Here is a 21,324-nt window from a genome sequence, read left to right as displayed (position 1 = left end):
CTGAGAGGTAAAATGACAATATCATATTACAAGAAAATTATTCTTTTGGATTTTAGAAATATGAATAACGTTAAAATAGGTTTCAAAAGGTATCAGTTTAAATCCATGGCTTGAATAGGTTTCCATACCTCACTTCCAATTAAATGTTCATTTTCTGATAATAAATCACAGGAGGTTTCATCCTTAACAACCACAGGAGACTAAATCAAAATGGAAAAGAAAAAAGGCATACAGTATTATACTCTGGTGGCCTTAGAGGTCATACTCCTATACAAAATAACTGAGCACTTGTGGAGAACATTTTGTAGAAATGCGCTATTAACATAGTATGACTGTGTAAAGTATAGAAGCCATCAGAAGACAAAAGGTGAATACTAATAGAATACATTATTTTACATAAAGAAAAATGACAATTCGAGTTAGTGTTACCGTTATGGTTGTTTTCATCGGCATACAGTGACTAGGATGGGGGTCATTGGAAAATCAATATCGGCCTCTCTCCTGGCACTGACATTGCTATGCTGCTTAACATCACAGGAATTTCGCAAAAACTTTACTCTGTCACCAAATTATAAGTGCCCTATCTCCTACATAATCCGATCGGCGATGTAATGTAGAGAACAACAGTGGTTTTTATTTTGAAAAACTATCAATTTTGAGCAAGTTGTGAGCAATTTGAAATTTATGCTAATTCGTTTCTTAATAGATAACTGGACGTGTTTTTACTTTTGACCAACTGGGCGTTGTACCGAGGAGTGTATGACGCTGACTAATCAGTGACCAATCAGCGTCATACACTTCTCATTGTACCATTGCTGGAACATCATTTTCAACCATTTATTTACTGTTAGTGAATGGGAACACTTCTTTACATTCAGAGTCATAAAACGCATACATACCTAGTCCTGCTCTCAGCTGAGAAGTAAATTCAATTGTATCCAGTCTGGTAAAAATTTTGTGAACTAAATACATCATCAGCAGCACATCATTCCCTGGCTGTTAGCTACAACACAGCAGACTAGAGTTCAGATGGTTTAGTTCACAGAGCATTGCGTAAACTAGATATAACTGTATCCACTTCTCAGCCTTGAGCAGGGAAAAGTTCAAAAGCAACTGAAGTACCGATTATAGAGCGCCGCAGACGCTTCATTCTAGTGATCGCTGGAGGTCACAGTGGTTGGACCCCCTCGATCAGCAAGTGACAACATATCCTAGTTATATGACATCACTTCCGCTAGCTGGAATATGCCTTTAATTGGCAATAAGTCCTTTCTCTTTATACTAAATTCCATAAAAATAACCCACTGCAATGTGTATTTTCCAGAAGAAGTGTAAGGGCATGACCACACGTGGTGGAATTGCTCTGGAATCCGCAGTGTACACGCTTCTCCATAGCCTTCCACAGCTTTTTAGTTGGGTTCGTTTACACGTTGCGGACAATTCCGCTGCGGAGCATAGGCTGCGGTGCAGAATTTGGTGTCCGCAGCATACAATGGTTGTTGCGGACGTGTAGCGGACTTGTTGCGGACTCATTGCGGAATTTCTCCATTGACTTCAATGGAGAGTCAAAATTCCGCAATGTAGTCCTCAGATGTTATGTGTGCTGCGGAGCGTATTGGTTTTACTAACATGACATTTCTTCATTCTGGCTGGACCTATGTATTTCTAGGTCTACAGCCAGACTGAGGAAGTCAATGGGGCTCCCGTAATTACGGGTGACTACGTAGAACTCCGCCACATCTGGGCATGCCTTAAGGCTGGATTCACACGAGCATGTTCGGTCCGTAAAGGACGGAATGTATTTCGGCCGCATGTCCCGGATCGAACACACTGCAGGGAGCCGTGCTCCTATCGTCATAGTTATGTACAACGCTAGGAGTCCCTGCCTCTCCGTGGAACTACTGTCCAGTACTGTAAGCATGTTTTCAGTACGGGACAGTAGTTCCACGGAGAGGCAGGGACTCCTAGCGTCATACATAACTATGATGCTAGGAGCCCGGCTCCCTGCAGTGGGTTCGGTCTGGGACTTACGGCGAAATACGTTCCCTCCTTTACGAACCGAACATGCTCGTGTGAATCCAGCCTTAGTGTCAGGTCACACATTGTGTAAATATTGCGGATTTTCCGCAACGGAATTAGTTGCAGAAAATCCACAGAAAACACAGTAGCAACAAAGTGGATGAGATAAAACAAATCTCATCCACACGCTGCGTAAATACTGAGCGGGAAAAACGCTCATAAATTTACCTGCGGTGCGAAAAATTTATTCCACAAAATGTCAATAGTATTTGTATAAACGCTGCTTATTTGTTGCAGATTTTCTCCATTGAATTCAATGGGGAGGTAAAACCCGCGAGAAATAGCAATTGTTGCGTTTTTGCGGCGGGTTTGCAGCGATTCCGCCGGAAAAAACTCAACTCCCAAAAAAAAACAACTTATTACCCAGGAGTCTGTGTTTCTTCCTCCAGGCCGGCCTCCTGGGATGACGTTTCATGCCATGTGACCGCTGCAGCCAATCACAGGCTGTAGCGGCGGTCACATGGGATGAAACATCATCCCAGGAGGCTGGCCTAGATGACGTCAGAGGGTCGGCCTCCTGGGATGACGCTTAATCCCATGTGACCACCACTGCAGCCGTCTTCTGGTATGCAACGTCAGCTTTTCCCAGCGGACATTCCGGGCGAAAAACTGCACAATTCCCTGCAGCGTAGAGGACGGATGCGCTGCGTGCTTTTACGCAGCGTATCCGCCCCATGTGAACTCAGCTTAATTGTGGTCTTAAAATTATAATGAAACCCCCACCGATCAAACATTGACAGCCTATCCAAACGATGGCTGCTTCAGTAAATTAGATTTTGATGTATTTGTTCAGAAGCCGGATGGGTTTCTGGTGAGCATTCTGTACTGTGCCACTAGATGGCATTAATATCCTGTATACAAAAATTAAATTAAATAACTAAACCAAAAAGAAAAATCATACCCTTGTATCCACCCTGATTTATCTGCATTAATATGTAGCCAAAGATTCCAGACATTAGTTTTACGTCATTAATATCGGCCTAAATTTTGTAAATTGACCTGCTATTAAGAGGTTAATATGTGTCATTCTTTAACATTACTTTTCCATGTACACTTTGTAAAAAGCAGCTTTTACTTATAAACGCTGTACCCAAGGTCATTGCTTCAACATCTGCAATGACTTTTAGTTCTAAATTAGAGCATACTGACACTACAGGTAGGGATGAAATTATGGTTTGTACAATAGGCGTTTTGTTAGCAAAATGTTACTTAAAAGGGATTGTTTACTTTGGCTAATCCTGCCTGTTAGAGGATTTTTGACGAAAAGATGATCACAAAGTCTCCCCCTGTAGGAGCATCCAGCGATCAGCTGTAATCTGTAGGGAAAACTGACGGTAATTCTCTATTAGGCTATGTTCACACGGAGTATTTTGCAGGCGGAATATCTGCCTCAAAATTCCGTTTGGAAGTTTGAGGCAGATTTTCCTCTCCCTGCACGCCGATTTTCGCGGAGTTTTTCGTAGCGTTTTTCGCCCGCGGCCATTGAGCGCCGCGGGCATAAAACAACGTGAAATACGCTTTCTCTGCCTCCCATTGAAGTCAATGGGAGGTCAGAGGCGGAAAAGCCCGAAGATAGGGCATGTCACTTCTTTTTCCCGCGAGGCAGTTTTACTGCTCGCGGGAAAAATACGCCGACGCCTCCCATTGAAATCAATGGGAGGCATTTTCGGGCCGTTTTTGACGAGTTTTGTGACGCGGTTTCCGTGTCAAAAAACTTGGCAAAATACTCCGTGTGAACATAGCCTTACCCTGCAGTGCCACAACAGGGCAAATTGAGCATTACACAGTGCCCTTTCAAGTCAATGGGTTGCAGGACAGGACGTACAGAGCGAGACGCTCTTTGTAACCGCACTCCACTCTGGCCATGAGATGAGGTTTATGAACCGGGTACCCACCTCTATGGGGTATGAGAAAATATGTTGTCTAGATTAGACAACTGATTCACTCTTGTATTCTTGAAAGGCAACTAATGTTGATGTGTTTGGAAAGACGTGACCACATCCTCTGCACACAGCAGCATGAAGAAAGAAGGCAAGTGGAGAGAATTGCAAGTCACATGGATACACAAACTAGCAAATTTGTTATAGAGGCCTCAGGTCATATTGAGATTTTTAGCAGTGCAGTTAATGGTAAGGCAGAAAACCCTTTAACAATGGCACAGGGCAACTCACCTTTGACGAAAAGGCCTGTACGAGATGTCGTGTAGACTGAATGACTTTTACTATCATACTCTATACACTTTTTGCGGAGCGGTTTGCATGTAAAAAAACTCGCCAAAAAACTCCCCCTAATTTTCAGTCGTTTTTGACTCAGCGTGTGAACATACCCTCAGTGTGTTTGGTACAACTTTGAAATTAGTTTTCGTTAAAAATTATTTTTACTTTTTGAGATACAGGGGCTCTGGATTCGGTATAAAGACAGTTGTATCTTTCGCTGAATCCTGTACCCATCAGGTCCGCGGTACTGACGTGTTCAGTGAAAGCAGGTCGTGCGTGTCTCTGACACAAAAGGATCCATCTGTAATTATCACATCTAAGCTCATAGCTTAGATGTGATAGATTACAGGTGGATCCTGCATGTCAGAGAAACGCAGGACCCGCTGACACTGAACCCGTCAGTCCTGCAGACCTGACGGATTCAGGTCTTAGTAAAACATACAGCTGTCTGTATACAGGATACAGAGCAGCTGTATCTCAAAAAGTTAAAATAATTTTTAATATGAACTAATTTGAAAGTTGTACCAAACACACTGACTGACATTGTTATTAAAAAAAAAACACTTTCAAAGGTGTATATAGCCTTTAAAGACGTTCAATTTGTGAACTGCCTCCTATCAGTGGAGAACAGCAGACAGCCAAGCTTTACAATAAATTCAGTTTTATATGCTGTCAAAGTGAATTAAAAGACAATGTACTTCAAATGTCATAGAGGCAAAGTAAAATGCAGGACACCTATAATGTTAATAACATAGTATGTCTTCTGAAATTGTAGTGGAGCTATAGCTTTTCTTCATTGTCCACATCCAAGTGTGAATATGAATGTACTCCCACAATGTGCAATGTTTATGGGAGATACAATTCTATATTTAATACAGAGATATTCTGAAAAGATACCTCTGGGAAAAACATTTTAATACTGAACCGGGCCAGTGAAGTAGACAGCAGAATAAATGTGCAATAATAAACTAGAAGGGTCGATATCAACAAAGAGACGAGTTTTATTTAGTATTAGATAGATAATAAATCAAATTGGGATACAGTATTTAAAAAAACAACAACATATGTAAAGGATCTGCCAGGCACAGCGGGGTTAACTCCCAGAACTAATCAGTCAGCACCTGAGAATACATCCCTGAGACTGACTCCTGCTTCCACCATTCAGGCTGGCAGGCTTAGGAGTGGGAGAGCCTATCGTAACCTGGCCAGACTCAGCTAGCTCCCGCCCTCGGTCTATTTAAGCCTGCACTTCCTGTCCCTCGGTGCTTGTTATTGCTTGTGTTTCCCTCCTTGTGGTTTCCTGGCCCAGCTACAGCTCCTGCTATTTTTGATCCTGCTCCATACAGACCCTGGCTTACCGACTACTCTTCTGCTTTTCGTTTTGTACCTCGCACACTCCTGGCTTGACTCGGCTCGTTCACCACTCTGGTTGCTCACGGTGTTGCCGTGGGCAACGGCCCCTTTTCCTTGCTTGTGATTCCCTCCTTGTGGTTTCCTGGCCCAGCTACAGCTCCTGCTATTTTTGATCCTGCTCCATACAGACCCTGGCTTACCGACTACTCTTCTGATTTTCGTTTTGTACCTCGCACACTTCTGGCTTGACTCGGCTCGTTCACCACTCTGGTTGCTCACGGTGTTGCCGTGGGCAACGGCCCCTTTTCCTTGCTTGTGTTCCTTGTATGTTTGTCGTGTTTGTCGTGCACTTACTGAGCGCAGGGACCGCCGCCCAGTTGTACCCCGTCGCCTAGGGTGGGTCGTTGCAAGTAGGCAGGGACAGAGTGGCGGGTAGATTAGGGCTCACTTGTCCGTCTCCCTACCCCCTGCCATTACATAATAACAAGCCCATACCTAGTCTACCCCTGGTCCCTGACACCACTATGGATCCCCGTGAGACCCTGGCTCAGCAAATGCAGGGTCTCTCCCTACAGGTCCAGGCCCTGGCTCAGAGGGTCAACCAGCCTGATGCTACCCTGGTAGTTCCCCTCACCGCACCTCTTGAACCCCACCTCAAGTTGCCCGACCGGTTCTCAGGGGACCGGAGGGCTTTTCTCTCCTTTCGGGAGAGTTGTAGGCTTTACTTTCGTTTAAAGCCTCATTCCTCAGGTTCTGAGAGCCAGCGGGTGGGTATAATTATGTCCCGACTCCAGGAATGGCCCCAAGAGTGGGCCTTCTCCTTGGCTCCTGACGCCCCTGAACTTTCCTCGGTTGATTGTTTCTTTTCTGCTCTCGGACTTATTTATGACGAGACTGACAGGACTGCCTTTGCCGAGAGTCAGCTGGTGACCTTAAGTCAGGGTAAGAGACCTGTTGAGGAGTATTGCTCTGACTTTCGGAAGTGGTGCGTAGCTTCTCGGTGGAATGACCCTGCCTTAAGGTGCCAGTTTAGGTTGGGTCTGTCGAATGCCCTGAAAGACCTGCTAGTTAGCTATCCCTCTTCTGACTCCCTAGTCCAGGTTATGGCTTTAGCGATACGACTTGACCGACGTCTCAGGGAACGACAACGTGAACGTTTATGTGTTTTCTCCTCCGACTCCCCCATGATGCCTCCCGAAGCTCCGTTGCTTCGTTCCTCCCCGAAAGATTCAGAGATACCTATGCAACTCGGGGCCTCCGTGTCCCCCCAACAACGTAGAGAATTCCGCAGGAAGAATGGTCTCTGCTTCTACTGTGGGGATGACAAGCATCAAGTGAACAACTGTCCTAAGCGTAAGAATGCAGCCAGAGAACTTCCGCGCCTAAGTGATCATCGGGGAGGTCACTTGGGCGCACAGGTATTTCCAGTAAATATGAAACGTACTAAGATCTTGCTTCCCTTTCAGGTCTCTTTTGGTGGTAGGTCTGCTACCGGCAGTGCCTTCGTGGATTCAGGGTCCTCTACTAATATCATGTCTGTGGAATTTGCTATGTCCCTTGCTATGCCTCTTATTGATTTGCCTAAACCTGTCCCGGTAGTGGGTATCGACGCCACTCCTCTTGCTAATGGTTATTTTACACAGCATACCCCTGTTTTTGAACTCCTTGTTGGCTCCATGCATTTGGAGCAATGCTCTGTACCGTTGATGCAGGGATTATCGTACGATTTGGTTCTAGGTCTTCCCTGGTTGCAGTTGCATAATCCTACGTTTGACTGGAATACTGGGGAGCTAACCAAATGGGGTAATGAATGTTGTACGTCATGTTTTTCTGTTAATTCTATTTCTCCCCCTAAGGAGGCGAATACGCTACCCGAGTTTGTTCAGGACTTCGCTGATGTTTTCTCTAGGGAGGCCTCCGAAGTGTTACCTCCTCATAGAGAATACGATTGCGCTATCGAATTGGTACCAGGAGCTAAGCTTCCTAAGGGTAGGATATTTAATGTTTCTTGTCCCGAACGTGAAGCTATGAGAGTGTATATCCAGGAATCCCTGGCCAAGGGTTACATTCGTCCCTCTTCTTCTCCGGTAGGTGCTGGCTTCTTCTTCGTGGGGAAGAAGGATGGTGGTCTTAGGCCATGCATTGACTACCGTGGCCTGAATAAGGTCACGGTAAGGAACCAGTATCCCCTTCCTTTGATTCCTGATCTCTTTAATCAGGTTCAGGGGGCCCAATGGTTTTCTAAATTGGATCTACGGGGGGCGTATAACCTTATTCGCATCAAAGAGGGGGATGAGTGGAAGACTGCGTTTAACACGCCCGAAGGCCATTTCGAATACCTCGTCATGCCCTTTGGGTTGTGTAATGCCCCTGCGGTCTTCCAGAATTTCATAAATGAGATTTTGAGAAATTACCTGGGGATTTTTCTGGTAGTGTACCTTGATGACATACTGGTGTTTTCCAAGGACTGGTCCTCCCACGTGGAGCATGTCAGGAAGGTGCTCCAGGTCCTTCGGGAAAATAAACTGTTTGCCAAAACCGAAAAATGTGTGTTTGGGGTACAGGAGATTCCATTTTTGGGTCAAATCCTCACTCCTCATGAATTCCGCATGGACCCCGCCAAGGTTCAGGCTGTGGCGGAATGGGTCCAACCTGCCTCCCTGAAGGCGCTACAGTGTTTTTTGGGGTTCGCTAATTATTACAGGAGATTTATTGCTAACTTCTCGGTCGTCGCTAAGCCCCTTACGGACCTCACTCGCAAAGGTGCTGATCTCCTCCACTGGCCTCCTGAGGCTGTCCAGGCTTTTGAGGTCCTTAAGAAGTGCTTTGTCTCGGCCCCGGTGCTGGTTCAGCCCAACCAAATGGAGCCATTTATCGTGGAAGTTGACGCATCTGAGGTGGGAGTGGGGGCTGTCTTGTCCGAGGGTACCAGCTCCCTCACCCATCTCCGCCCCTGTGCCTACTTCTCCAGGAAGTTTTCGCCAACTGAAAGTAACTATGATATTGGCAACCGCGAACTCTTAGCCATTAAATGGGCATTTGAAGAGTGGCGCCACTTCCTGGAGGGGGCTAGGCACCAGGTAACGGTCCTTACCGACCACAAGAATCTGGTTTTCCTAGAATCTGCCCGGAGGCTAAACCCGAGACAAGCTCGATGGGCGTTATTTTTTACCAGATTCAATTTTTTGGTTACCTATAGGGCTGGGTCTAAAAATATTAAGGCTGATGCACTGTCGCGTAGCTTCATGGCCAGCCCTCCTTCGGAGGAAGATCCTGCTTGTATTTTGCCTCCAGGTATAATCATTTCCTCGATCGATTCTGATTTAGTCTCTGAAATTGCTGCTGATCAAGGTGCAGCTCCCGGGAACCTTCCTGAGAACAAGCTGTTTGTTCCCCTGCAATTCCGGCTAAGGGTACTTAGGGAAAATCATGACTCCGCACTATCTGGCCATCCAGGCATCCTGGGTACCAAACACCTCATTACCAGAAATTATTGGTGGCCTGGGTTGCCTAAAGACGTTAAGGCCTACGTCGCCGCTTGTGAGGTTTGTGCTAGGTCCAAGACTCCCAGGTCCCGACCAGCGGGCTTACTGCGTTCGTTGCCCATTCCCCAGAGACCTTGGACACATATCTCCATGGATTTTATCACCGATTTGCCTCCATCCCAAGGCAAGTCGGTGGTGTGGGTGGTGGTGGACCGCTTCAGTAAGATGTGCCACTTTGTGCCCCTCAAGAAACTACCCAACGCCAAAACGTTGGCTACCTTGTTTGTCAAACACATCCTGCGTCTCCATGGGGTCCCTGTCAATATTGTTTCGGACAGAGGGGTACAATTTGTTTCATTGTTTTGGAGAGCCTTCTGTATGAAGTTGGGGATTGATCTGTCCTTCTCCTCTGCCTTCCATCCTGAAACCAATGGCCAAACGGAGAGGACTAATTAATCTCTAGAACAATACTTAAGGTGTTTTGTCTCTGACTGTCAATTTGATTGGGTCTCTTTCATTCCCCTCGCCGAATTTTCCCTTAATAACCGGGTCAGTAACTCGTCAGGGGTCTCTCCTTTTTTTTGTAATTTTGGGTTTAATCCACGGTTCTCCTCCGTTTCACCTGGTAGTTCCAACAATCCTGAGGTAGAGGTCGTTCATCGGGAACTGTGCACAGTCTGGGCCCAGGTTCAGAAAAACCTAGAGGTGTCCCAGAGCGTACAAAAAACTCAGGCTGATAAAAAACGTTCTGCTAACCCCCTGTTTATGGTCGGGGATCTGGTGTGGTTGTCGTCTAGGAACTTGCGTCTCAAGGTTCCGTCCAAGAAGTTTGCTCCCCGGTTTATTGGGCCGTATAAGGTCATTGAGGTCCTCAATCCTGTCTCCTTCCGGCTGGAGTTACCCCCGTCTTTTCGGATACACGACGTGTTTCATGCCTCCCTCCTCAAACGCTGCTCCCCGTCCTTGGCTCCCTCGAGGAGACCTCCTGTTCCCATCCTCACCCCGGAGGGGGTGGAATTCGAGGTGGCCAGGATTGTGGACAGCAAGATGGTCCAAGGCTCCCTCCAGTACCTGGTCCATTGGAGAGGATACGGGCCCGAGGAGAGGACTTGGGTACCCGCCCGGGATGTTCACGCTGGGGTATTGGTCAGGAGGTTCCACCTGCGTTTCCCCAGTAAGCCAGGTCCACTTAGAAAGGGTCCGGTGGCCCCTCATAAAAGGGGGGGTACTGTAAAGGATCTGCCAGGCACAGCGGGGTTAACTCCCAGAACTAATCAGTCAGCACCTGAGAATACATCCCTGAGACTGACTCCTGCTTCCACCATTCAGGCTGGCAGGCTTAGGAGTGGGAGAGCCTATCGTAACCTGGCCAGACTCAGCTAGCTCCCGCCCTCGGTCTATTTAAGCCTGCACTTCCTGTCCCTCGGTGCTTGTTATTGCTTGTGTTTCCCTCCTTGTGGTTTCCTGGCCCAGCTACAGCTCCTGCTATTTTTGATCCTGCTCCATACAGACCCTGGCTTACCGACTACTCTTCTGCTTTTCGTTTTGTACCTCGCACACTCCTGGCTTGACTCGGCTCGTTCACCACTCTGGTTGCTCACGGTGTTGCCGTGGGCAACGGCCCCTTTTCCTTGCTTGTGATTCCCTCCTTGTGGTTTCCTGGCCCAGCTACAGCTCCTGCTATTTTTGATCCTGCTCCATACAGACCCTGGCTTACCGACTACTCTTCTGATTTTCGTTTTGTACCTCGCACACTCCTGGCTTGACTCGGCTCGTTCACCACTCTGGTTGCTCACGGTGTTGCCGTGGGCAACGGCCCCTTTTCCTTGCTTGTGTTCCTTGAATGTTTGTCGTGTTTGTCGTGCACTTACTGAGCGCAGGGACCGCCGCCCAGTTGTACCCGTCGCCTAGGGCGGGTCGTTGCAAGTAGGCAGGGACAGAGTGGCGGGTAGATTAGGGCTCACTTGTCCGTCTCCCTACCCCCTGCCATTACAACATATGTATACATGTATTGAGACATGTTAAAAAGTGGGATCTGAGGGAATACAAGAGCGATGTCCTTATTAATCTTTAGAACGAGCTGACCCTGTTCCGCATTTTCATTGGAGAAATGGACACATATAGGCACTTCTCTACTGAAGTTCATATAAATTACAAAAACCATATGAACACTCCCACATATTATTGTTTATTTATATAGCCCCATCAACTATTAGTGGTTTACATATACTGGAGCACAATATTGGAGTAACACAGGCACTGTCATACAGGCACTGTCCGTTACCACTCTCCAACGGAGTACATGTATAAATTTTAATAACATATATGTGGTTAGTCTTTTTGCTTGATAAAGCATAATAAAGTTATTTATTTCAATAATTTATGATAGTTGGGAAAGAAGGGTTTTTTGCCGGTGGCAATTCTGTATATATCAATACCATATGAGGCACACGCTGACACTTCAGCTAAAATGCCAACGCCTACCACAGCTATATTCCCATCTGCAGATGTTTGCCACGATGATCATTATTTTGTTTTTTGCAGAAAGCTAGGGTTAACATGAGTGCTATCTGTGTCATTTGCCATTAAAATCTTTTTGAGAATTTAATTCTTGACTAAAGGCCCTTTTACACGGGCAGATGATCAGGGGGGGGGGGGGCGCTAGTTTCCAATGACCGGCCCATGTAATAGGGCTTAGCGATCAGCCAACAAAGAAGAAAACTCTCATTTGTCAGCAGATCCCTTCTTTTATGCAGCAATAAAATCATCATTGTCGGCAGAATATGTTCCTGAGAAAAATGGGGATGTGCGCCTAACAATGATGCAAACTTTATGGGAAGGAACAATCTTGTTCATCCCATACAGTACAATGATTGCTCCATGTAAATGGAGCTTTAGGAGTAAAAATCTGAGATCTCAATGAAGACAAGAGAAACTATATTACAGTTCATTATAAGACAGCACGTCAAAAAAAGAATTTACAGAAATTCAGTGTTTTCATTTAGGTACAATAATTCTTACCGTGCTTGTTATAAACTCATGGGGACGTTTCCATGAATGTATTTTCAGATTGTTTGGTAATTCAATTTTTCCTTCAGGATCATCAAAAAAATGCTGGCAACAAAACAAAAATTGTTTTATGGAAAATCAATACACAAAAGCCCATTTAGCCGGCACCCTACTGGGAGCTTCCAAATTGTATAAGAATGCATCAGGGGCTTAGGAGGTAAATTGGCTTTATATGTAACTGACCCTAGGGGGTGAATGTAAACGCATGTTTAAAAGGATTCTCTGCTTTGGACAATCCCTTCTCGTTAGAAGGGTCTCTTGACAATATGCTGATCACAAAGGGCACTTTGACTATGTGCGGCACCGTTTAGCCATTATTACTGTGTGGGGAGGAGCACTCAAATAGTACTTTGCACTGGGCCGATCAAGGTGTTAAAACCGCCCTGATTTGGGGTGCAGTTTCTTTGATGCGTAATGATAGTGCTAGCCAATGGAACAATAGTGTAGTGTCGATAATAATTTAAAAGGTAAATGATGGTACTCTGGGCATAAAGTAATGCTCAGAAATGTCATATCCCTCATCTTAATAACAATATGTCAGATAAGACAGTAGACGTCATAAGAAAGGCTTTCCCCCTTCATAGAGTTTACTCACATTAGCTATTATTCCAGGTGTGTTTTGGCTCCCCTCTGCTGTTATACAATTTATTAGGAAATGCTTTAAGGCAAAAATAAAATACGACGCTGAAGCCAAAGAACACACTCGTGAATTTTAAGTGGTGAGGAAAATCAGACTCATAGTCATACTGTATATACTGAATGTTAATGCACAGTAGAAATTTTACTACATCAATATCAAATATCAATAGAAGTTAGATAGGCCATTTATTACCAAGATCACCTCAGGCCTACTTTGTCTGCCAAGCAAAAACTTAGCAACATAGTACTAAGGCAAAATAGATATCTTATTAGCACTGAACGCAACATGCAATACTTACTAATGCCGGGCTCTTTCCAGTTTTGTCTTTTTCCTTTCCAGCTTTTCCAGTGTCCCATTTCTCAGCATTTATATCCGATTCATTCCATTCTGGCCACATTAATGATCTTCCTTTCTTGAACTCAACGGATGCAGCCAATGTATTGGCAACTACTGATGCCATTCTAGAAATCATAACATATACTTACATTAATATACCTACATATACTAATAATAATGATTTAAAAATAATGAAATATGGGAATCACAACTAATATCGTCATATTTTGTATTGATTACTGCCCATTCACATTCAATTGGCAGAACGCTTGTTCAGTTGACAGCTATTTTTTTCACCATTAGCACCATTTCAGTGGGGAGAGGGAATAAGACACTGACAGAAATCCAACATGCTTGATCCCTTATTCTCCCTACATCAGGTAGATAAAAGAAATGAAGACCAAGTGGGGATCCACTATAAGAAAGAGGCACCATTGGGGCGCAAAACTTCCACGACTCAGTAGGATATTTGGTAAAAGATATTTATTGCATAAGACACAATAAAACAGGAGTCTCTAAAATACATGATTTGGGGAAACAGAACCCCTTTTTCACGTAAGCATGAGAGTATGTACTGCAGAGGATCACTGTGCTTATTTAAGCACCTTAAAATTGGTGCCATCAGGGGCCATTTTGGAGGGCCACCTACACATTAGATTGTGTCACGATCTAAAATTTTTATGTTTATGACCAGATTTTGATATCTGTATCCCTTTAAAGGGGTTTTCCAAGTTAAATCCTTTGCCTAATTCTGCTGTTATGTCCCTAGACACATCCATCACTTTTATAATATCCTTACTGTGTCTAAAGTTCGCCCATTTCCTTATTCCGCCGCGGGTCATGTGACTGCTGACGTCACAATCTGTGTTCTCTCTGGTGACGTCCTATATACGATTGATGTGGTGAAGACTGAAAGTCTATGCCGAGGATACGGCATGTCAGCAGTGACGTGCCATGTATGGGCGGTTTTGTTGCTCTCCCCTGCTTCCACGCATGCGCCTTTTTGATCTATAGCGGCGAGGAGCTAGACAGCAGACTGAGGGACATACAATCATTCAAGCGGTGAAGGGCTAATGCAGGAAGCAGAATACAATGTCTTTCACAGGGAACAGAACAGCAGCGGTGTGGAGCTGGGCAGCAGATAGGTCTGGGCGAGTTACTAAAGTTACGGAATGAAGAGCAGAAGACAAGAGGGAAGAGTTGCACCACAGTTCAGAAAACAGTGACGATGGAAACAAACAGCGAACAAAAGGGTCATGCAGAATGTCTACAATTTGGGCGTGTGGGTTCGGAGAGGTGAGCACTTTTTTGGGAGGGGACTTTTTAATTTTTTTTTCTTTTTTTTTACATTTGACTGTATTTATTTATTATTTTATACTGTTAGTACACAGGTTATCAGAGAACACATGATCTGTGTATTGCCTGATGTCTTGATATACAGATTAATAAAAACAGTGATCTAATGGTAACACCCTATTAGATCACTGCTACCAGTGATCTGTATACACAGCCATGCAGGGAAGATGGAGTTTCCGCTGCATGTCTCCACGCCTAATGACTTTATTACTGATGTCATGAGGTTCCCTAGCAACTGCCCAAATGCAGTTCCCTGTAACAGTACAGAATCAGGCTGCTTGTGTGACAGGCGATCCTGTCAATAGAACTGTATGCAGGAGCGTACAGTGCCATCAAACTCAGCCCATAAATTAACTGGCTGCAGGCACAGGGACCGTGCCATTAGCCAGTTAAATTCCGTGGTGTGAATGGAAAGGGATTGCTCTAATATAATAATGGCATCATCCTTATGGCCAGTTCACACTGAGTTTTTGTGGCGTTTTTTGACTCGGAAACCGCGCCAAAAAAGGCAGTTTTTTACCACGAGCGGAAAAACCATCTCGCTGGAAAAAGAAGCGACATGTCCTATCTTCGGGCGTTTACGTCTCTGACCTTCCATTGACATCGATGGGAGGCAGAGAAAGCGTATTTCGCAGCGTTTTTTACCCGCAGCGCTCAGCACCATTTAAAAATACTGGTGTCTACTTATGTGGCAGAGGGTTCCTTGGACCCCTTCAGGCCCCAAGGCCTTGGGTGTATATGCTACCTTTACACTCCTATATCTACACCCCTGGCCACAATACATATAACTATAACTAGGTCAAATAGCAAAAAGTGTATTCGTTTTACTCAGACTTTTTAGCTAACATCGGGCGTGGAGAGATACCTATGCACACTGGATTGTACAGTTGCCGTAGCAACCATAGGACGCTTGGAGAGTATTGTGCTTGTGTCCAATTAATTAGAATTTGACCTGTGCACAACTTTTCAGGTATCCTACAGTTGTCACGGCAACTACACTGCTCAGCGTGAAGACGCGTCTCTTCACACTCGATGTTAGTTCGGGTGGTAGAGTACAACTGGACTGACACTTTAACCCACCCACACCCTGTAAATTAACGGGCTAAGGGACTGGACCTTGTGCATGCATCCCGTTAATTTACGTGATGACTTTGATGTGCCATCAGCAGGATCTGGCTATCAGTGTGACAGTATGTTATGCCAAACATAATTACCCCCGGCCACCAATTTTATTCTGTTCTACCCCAGCTCTATCTATTTTTCTGCCTTTACTAAAAAAATTCAGTACTTGGATGACTATCATACATGTACAGATGCTAGGTCTACAGCTAAGGGAGTGAGATAAATTTAAAGCTAAAATAGGGTTTATGTTCTCGGTGCTATAGCTAAAATGTATTTTAACAAAAAAAAATAGAAAAAGACCCTAGTAGTTGGCGGGTAAAAAAGTTACAATATATAGAAAATTTTTCAGAGGCAATAGAAACCTGTTTTTTTCCCAACTACTTGCTACCTAGTAGAATAATTAAATTGTAAAAAAATACCTTTATTTAAATCAAGTAGGGACAAACAACATAGAGTTTAAAACTACAATGTGTGCCAACCAGTAATAGCATCAAAGTTCCTATGCCATACAAGTGATAAGAATAAACCAATGCAAATCATAAGCACTGAGTAAAAGTGCTAGCTGTAGTCAATAGTATAGATCAACTATAACTAAGTAAAAGTACTAACTATGGTCAATAGTAAGGGTCAGCTGTTAACATTGCTCTAAAATAGGATTAATATAGCCCCCCCCCCCACATGTTTCGCTGCAGATGCAGCATCCTCGGGGGTTTTGGGGCCATTATATGGGGTGTAACAACTTGGGGTAAATTTAGCTCACAGGATCGCCATCTCCAGGGTGAGATGGTTGGCACACACAGAAAGTTCACTCCAACTCATTGAATAAAAGTTTAAACCAGCCGTAGCTAGCTTTATTGTCTTCACATATCAAATATGGTTTTACACAGCAGTTCAAAACAAACCCTAGGCCGTCCAGCCTCTAACTAAAGATTAAATGTCCCTCACTAAGAGACCCTGAGCCTTGTGCCCAGTACCTCAACACCTTCACCTTACACAGTGGTGACTCTCACAGGCTAGCATGCCTGTCTTACCCAGACTGAGGCCTCATGCACACGAACATATTTTTTTCCTCCCATAAATACTGCCGTAAATACGGGTCCTTGGTCACCAGTATTCCACCCGTATTTATGGGCACGTTTTCGCTGCAAAATTGCACTGCACTAATCAGCAGCCCTTCTCTTTCTCTATCAGTGCAGGATAGAGAGAAGGGACAGCCCTTTCCGCAGTAAAAGTAAAATAAATTCATACTTACCCGGCCGTTGTCTTGGTGACGCATCCCTCTTTCGACATCCAGCCCGACCTCCCTGGATGACGCGGCAGTCCATCTGACCGCTGCAGCCTGTGATTGGCTGCAGCGGTCACATGGGATGAAACGTCATCCCAGGAGACCGGACTGGCGGAAGAAGTAGAGAGTTCTGGGTAAGTATGAACGTCTTCTTCTTTTTTTTTTACAGGTTGATCTATATTGTGATTGGGAGTCACTCTCCAGGGTGCTGAAAGAGTTACTGCCGATCGTGTTAGGGATCTGCCAGGTACTACGTCTAGGTATACTCCTGGGATTAATCAATCCACAACTGAGGCCAGACCTCTTAGACTGACACCGGCTCCCACCAACCAGGGTGGCAGGCTCAGGAGTGGGAGAGCCTATCGCGGCCTGGTCAGTCGGAGTTAGCTCCGCCCCCTGTCCATTATTACCTGCCGTGTTCTCTTCCTCAGTGCTTGTAATTCTTCTGGATTCCTGGCCCCACTGCTGCTTGCTCCAGCCTGCTTCTGCCGTGCTTCTGCCTTGCTGCAGTTCCGCTTAACCTGCTTCGCTTTGCCCTTGGCTTGCTTCCTTCTCCGTGCTCACGTTGGTATACTCCACTTCATCCTGGTCCTGACTACTCATTCACCGCTCCGTTTCCTCGCGGCGTTCCGTGGACTACTGCCCCTTCCCTTGCGTGTTCCCTGTTTGTTCTCCCGTGCACTTAGACAGCGTAGGGACCGCCGCCCAGTTGTACCCCGTCGCCTAGGGCGGGTCGTTGCAAGTAGGCAGGGACAGGGCGGTGGGTAGATTAGGGCTCACTTTCCCTTCACCTCCTTCCTGCCATTACATAATTACAAGCCCATACCTAGTCTACCATTTCTCCTACGCTGACGCTATCATGGACCCCCTTGAGACCCTGACCCAGCAGATGCAGGGCCTCTCCCTACAGGTCCAGGCCCTGGCCCAGAGGGTCAACCAGGGTGACGCTGCCTTAGTAGTACCCCTCACCTCACCTCTAGAACCCGACCTCAAGTTACCTGACCGGTTCTCAGGGGACCGTAAGACGTTTCTCTCCTTCCGGGAGAGTTGCAGACTGTATTTCCGCCTAAAACCCCACTCCTCAGGTTCCGAGAACCAGCGGGTGGGTATCATCATATCCCGACTCCAGGAAGGGCCCCAAGAGTGGGCCTTCTCCTTGGCTCCTGACGCCCCTGAACTTTCCTCTGTTGATCATTTTTTCTCTGCCCTCTGACTCATTTACGGCGAGACTGACAGGACTGCTTTAGCCGAGAGTCAGCTGGTGACCTTACGTCAGGGTAGGAGACCGGTTGAGGAATACTGTTCTGATTTTAGAAAGTGGTGCGTAGCTTCTCGGTGGAACGATCTGGCCCTAAGGTGCCAGTTTAGATTAGGATTATCTGACGCCCTGAAGGATCTGCTGGTTAGCTACCCCTCTTCTGACTCCCTTGACCAGGTTATGGCCCTAGCAGTACGACTTGACCGACGTCTCAGGGAACGTCAGCTTGAACGTTTCAATGTGCTCACCTCTGACTTTTCTGCGATCCCCTCGAGGTCCCGTCTCCTCGCCCCTCCACGGAGGACTCGGAGGTACCTATGCAACTCGGGGCCTCCATGTCCCCTCGACAATGTAGGGAGTTTCGCAGAATGAATGGTCTCTGCTTCTACTGTGGGGACGACAAGCATCTACTGAACACCTGTCCCAGGCGCAAGAATAAAAAGCCGGAAAACTTCCGCGCCTAAGTGATCATCGGGGAGGTCACTTGGGCGCACAGGTATTTCCCGTTAATGTGAAACGCAATAAAATTTTGCTTCCCTTTCAGGTCTCGTTTGCTGGCCGGTCTGCCACGGGCAGTGCTTTCGTGGATTCTGGCTCATCTGCTAATATCATGTCTGTGGAATTTGCTATGTCTCTAAAAATGCCTTTTATTGATTTACCTTATCCTATCCCTGTAGTAGGTATCGACTCCACTCCCCTTGCTGGTTATTTTACTCAGTATACTCCTGTTTTTGAACTCCTGGTTGGCTCCATGCATTTGGAGCAATGCTCTGTACTGGTGATGCAGGGATTATCGTCCGATCTGGTATTAGGTCTTCCCTGGTTGCAGCTGCATAATCCCACGTTTGATTGGAATACTGGGGATCTCACCAAATGGGGTAGTGAATGTCTGATGTCATGTCTTTCTGTTAACTTTATTTCTCCCCGGGAGGAGGTAAACACGCTTCCTGAGTTTGTTCAGGACTTCGCCGATGTGTTTTCTAAGGAGGCCTCCGAGGTGTTGCCCCCCCATAGAGATTACGATTGCGCCATCGATTTGGTGACTGGTGCCAAGCTTCCTAAGGGTAGGATATTTAATCTTTCATGTCCTGAACGTGAAGCTATGAGGGTGTATATCCAAGAATGCCTGGCCAAGGGTTTCATTCGCCCCTCGACTTCTCCTGTAGGTGCTGGCTTCTTCTTCGTGGGGAAGAAGGATGGTGGTCTTAGGCCGTGCATTGATTATCGTAACCTGAATAAGGTCACCGTAAGGAACCAGTACCCACTTCCTTTGATTCCGGATCTTTTTAATCAGGTTCAGGGAGCCCAATGGTTTTCTAAGTTCGATCTACGGGGGGCATATAACCTTATCCGCATCAAAGAGGGGGATGAGTGGAAAACTGCGTTCAACACACCCGAGGGTCATTTCGAATACCTGGTCATGGGCTTTGGGTTGTGTAATGCCCCTGCTGTCTTCCAGAATTTTATTAATGAAATCCTGAGAGATTACCTGGGTAATTTTCTTGTTGTGTACCTTGATGACATACTGGTGTTTTCCAAGGACTGGTCCTCCCACGTGGAGCATGTCAGGAAGGTGCTCCAGGTCCTTCGGGAGAATAATCTGTTTGCTAAGACTGAAAAATGTGTCTTTGGGGTACAGGAGATACCATTTTTAGGGCAAATCCTCACGCCTCATGAATTCCGCATGGACCCTGCCAAGGTTCAGGCTGTGGCGGAATGGGTCCAACCTGCCTCCCTTAAGGCGTTACAGTGTTTTTTAGGGTTCGCCAACTATTACAGGAGATTTATTGCCAACTTCTCGGTCGTCGCTAAGCCTCTTACGGACCTTACTCGCAAGGGTGCTGATGTCCTCCATTGGCCCCCTGAGGCCGTCCAGGTCTTTGAGACCCTCAAGAAGTGCTTTATCTCGGCCCCCGTGCTGATTCAGCCCAACCAAGAGGAGCCATTTATTGTGGAGGTTGACGCATCCGAGGTGGGAGTGGGGGCCGTCTTGTCCCAGGGTACCAGCTCCCTCACCCATCTCCGCCCCTGTGCTTACTTCTCTAGGAAGTTTTCGCCCACGGAGAGTAACTATGATATTGGCAACCGTGAACTTCTAGCCATTAAATGGGCTTTTGAAGAGTGGCGGCACTTCCTGGAGGGGGCCAGACACCAGGTAACGGTCCTTACGGATCACAAGAATCTGGTTTTCCTAGAATCGGCCCGGAGGCTTAATCCTAGACAAGCTCGGTGGGCACTATTCTTTACCAGATTTAATTTCTTGGTTACCTATAGGGCTGGGTCCAAGAATATTAAGGCTGATGCTCTGTCACGTAGTTTCATGGCCAGTCCTCCTTCTGAGGAGGATCCTGCTTGTATTTTACCCCCTGGTATAATCGTTTCTGCCACTGATTCTGATTTAGCCTCTGACATTGCGGCTGATCAAGGTTCAGCTCCCGGGAACCTCCCTGGGGACAAGCTGTTTGTCCCCCTGCAATACCGGCTAAGGGTACTCAGGGAAAACCATGACTCCGCTCTATCCGGTCATCCTGGCATCTTGGGCACCAAACACCTCATTACCAGAAACTATTGGTGGCCTGGGTTGCCTAAAGACGTTAGGGCTTACGTCGCCGCTTGTGAGGTTTGCGCTAGGTCCAAAATCCCTAGGTCCCGACCTGCGGGCCTACTACGTTCCTTGCCCATTCCCCAGAGACCTTGGACCCATATCTCCATGGATTTTATCACCGATTTGCCCCAATCTCAGGGCAAGTCGGTGGTGTGAGTGGTAGTAGACCGCTTCAGCAAGATGTGCCACTTTGTGCCCCTTAAGAAGCTACCTAACGCCAAGACGTTAGCTTCTTTGTTTGTGAAACACATCCTGCGTCTCCATGGGGCCCCAGTCAATATCGTTTCTGACAGAGGGGTACAATTTGTTTCCTTAATTTGGAGAGCTTTTTGTAAAAAGTTGGAGATTGATCTGTCCTTCTCCTCCGCCTTCCATCCCGAAACTAATGGCCAAACGGAAAGGACTAACCAATCCCTGGAACAATATTTAAGGTGTTTCATCTCTGACTGTCAATTCGATTGGGTCTCATTCCTTCCCCTTGCTGAATTTTCCCTGAATAACCGGGTCAGTAACTCGTCAG

The 21,324-nt window shown here is 46.2% G+C and overlaps 1 protein-coding gene across 3 annotated transcripts in view; it reads right to left on the bottom strand.

The window, feature by feature from the left end:
• The window catches only part of ADGB (androglobin), a 235,963-nt gene that overhangs the window by 158,907 nt on the left and 55,732 nt on the right, over positions 1-21,324 (bottom strand). For all 3 annotated transcript variants that reach the window (XR_012883227.1, XM_075862862.1, XM_075862863.1), the window contains exons 2-4: positions 13,141-13,303; positions 12,155-12,247; positions 129-200 (exon numbers count right to left, since the gene is read on the bottom strand). Coding sequence is in view for 2 of the 3 variants with exons in the window: in XM_075862862.1 (XP_075718977.1) it covers positions 129-200; positions 12,155-12,247; positions 13,141-13,303 (328 nt within the window). In the remaining variant the exon portion in view is untranslated. The remainder of the gene's footprint in view (positions 1-128; positions 201-12,154; positions 12,248-13,140; positions 13,304-21,324) is intronic.

Source organism: Rhinoderma darwinii, chromosome 4, assembly GCF_050947455.1.
Source record: "Rhinoderma darwinii isolate aRhiDar2 chromosome 4, aRhiDar2.hap1, whole genome shotgun sequence".
NCBI lineage: Eukaryota > Metazoa > Chordata > Amphibia > Anura > Rhinodermatidae > Rhinoderma > Rhinoderma darwinii.
The sequence above is the reverse complement of the archived record's forward strand: the minus strand, read 5'-3'. Positions and strand labels throughout refer to the sequence as shown.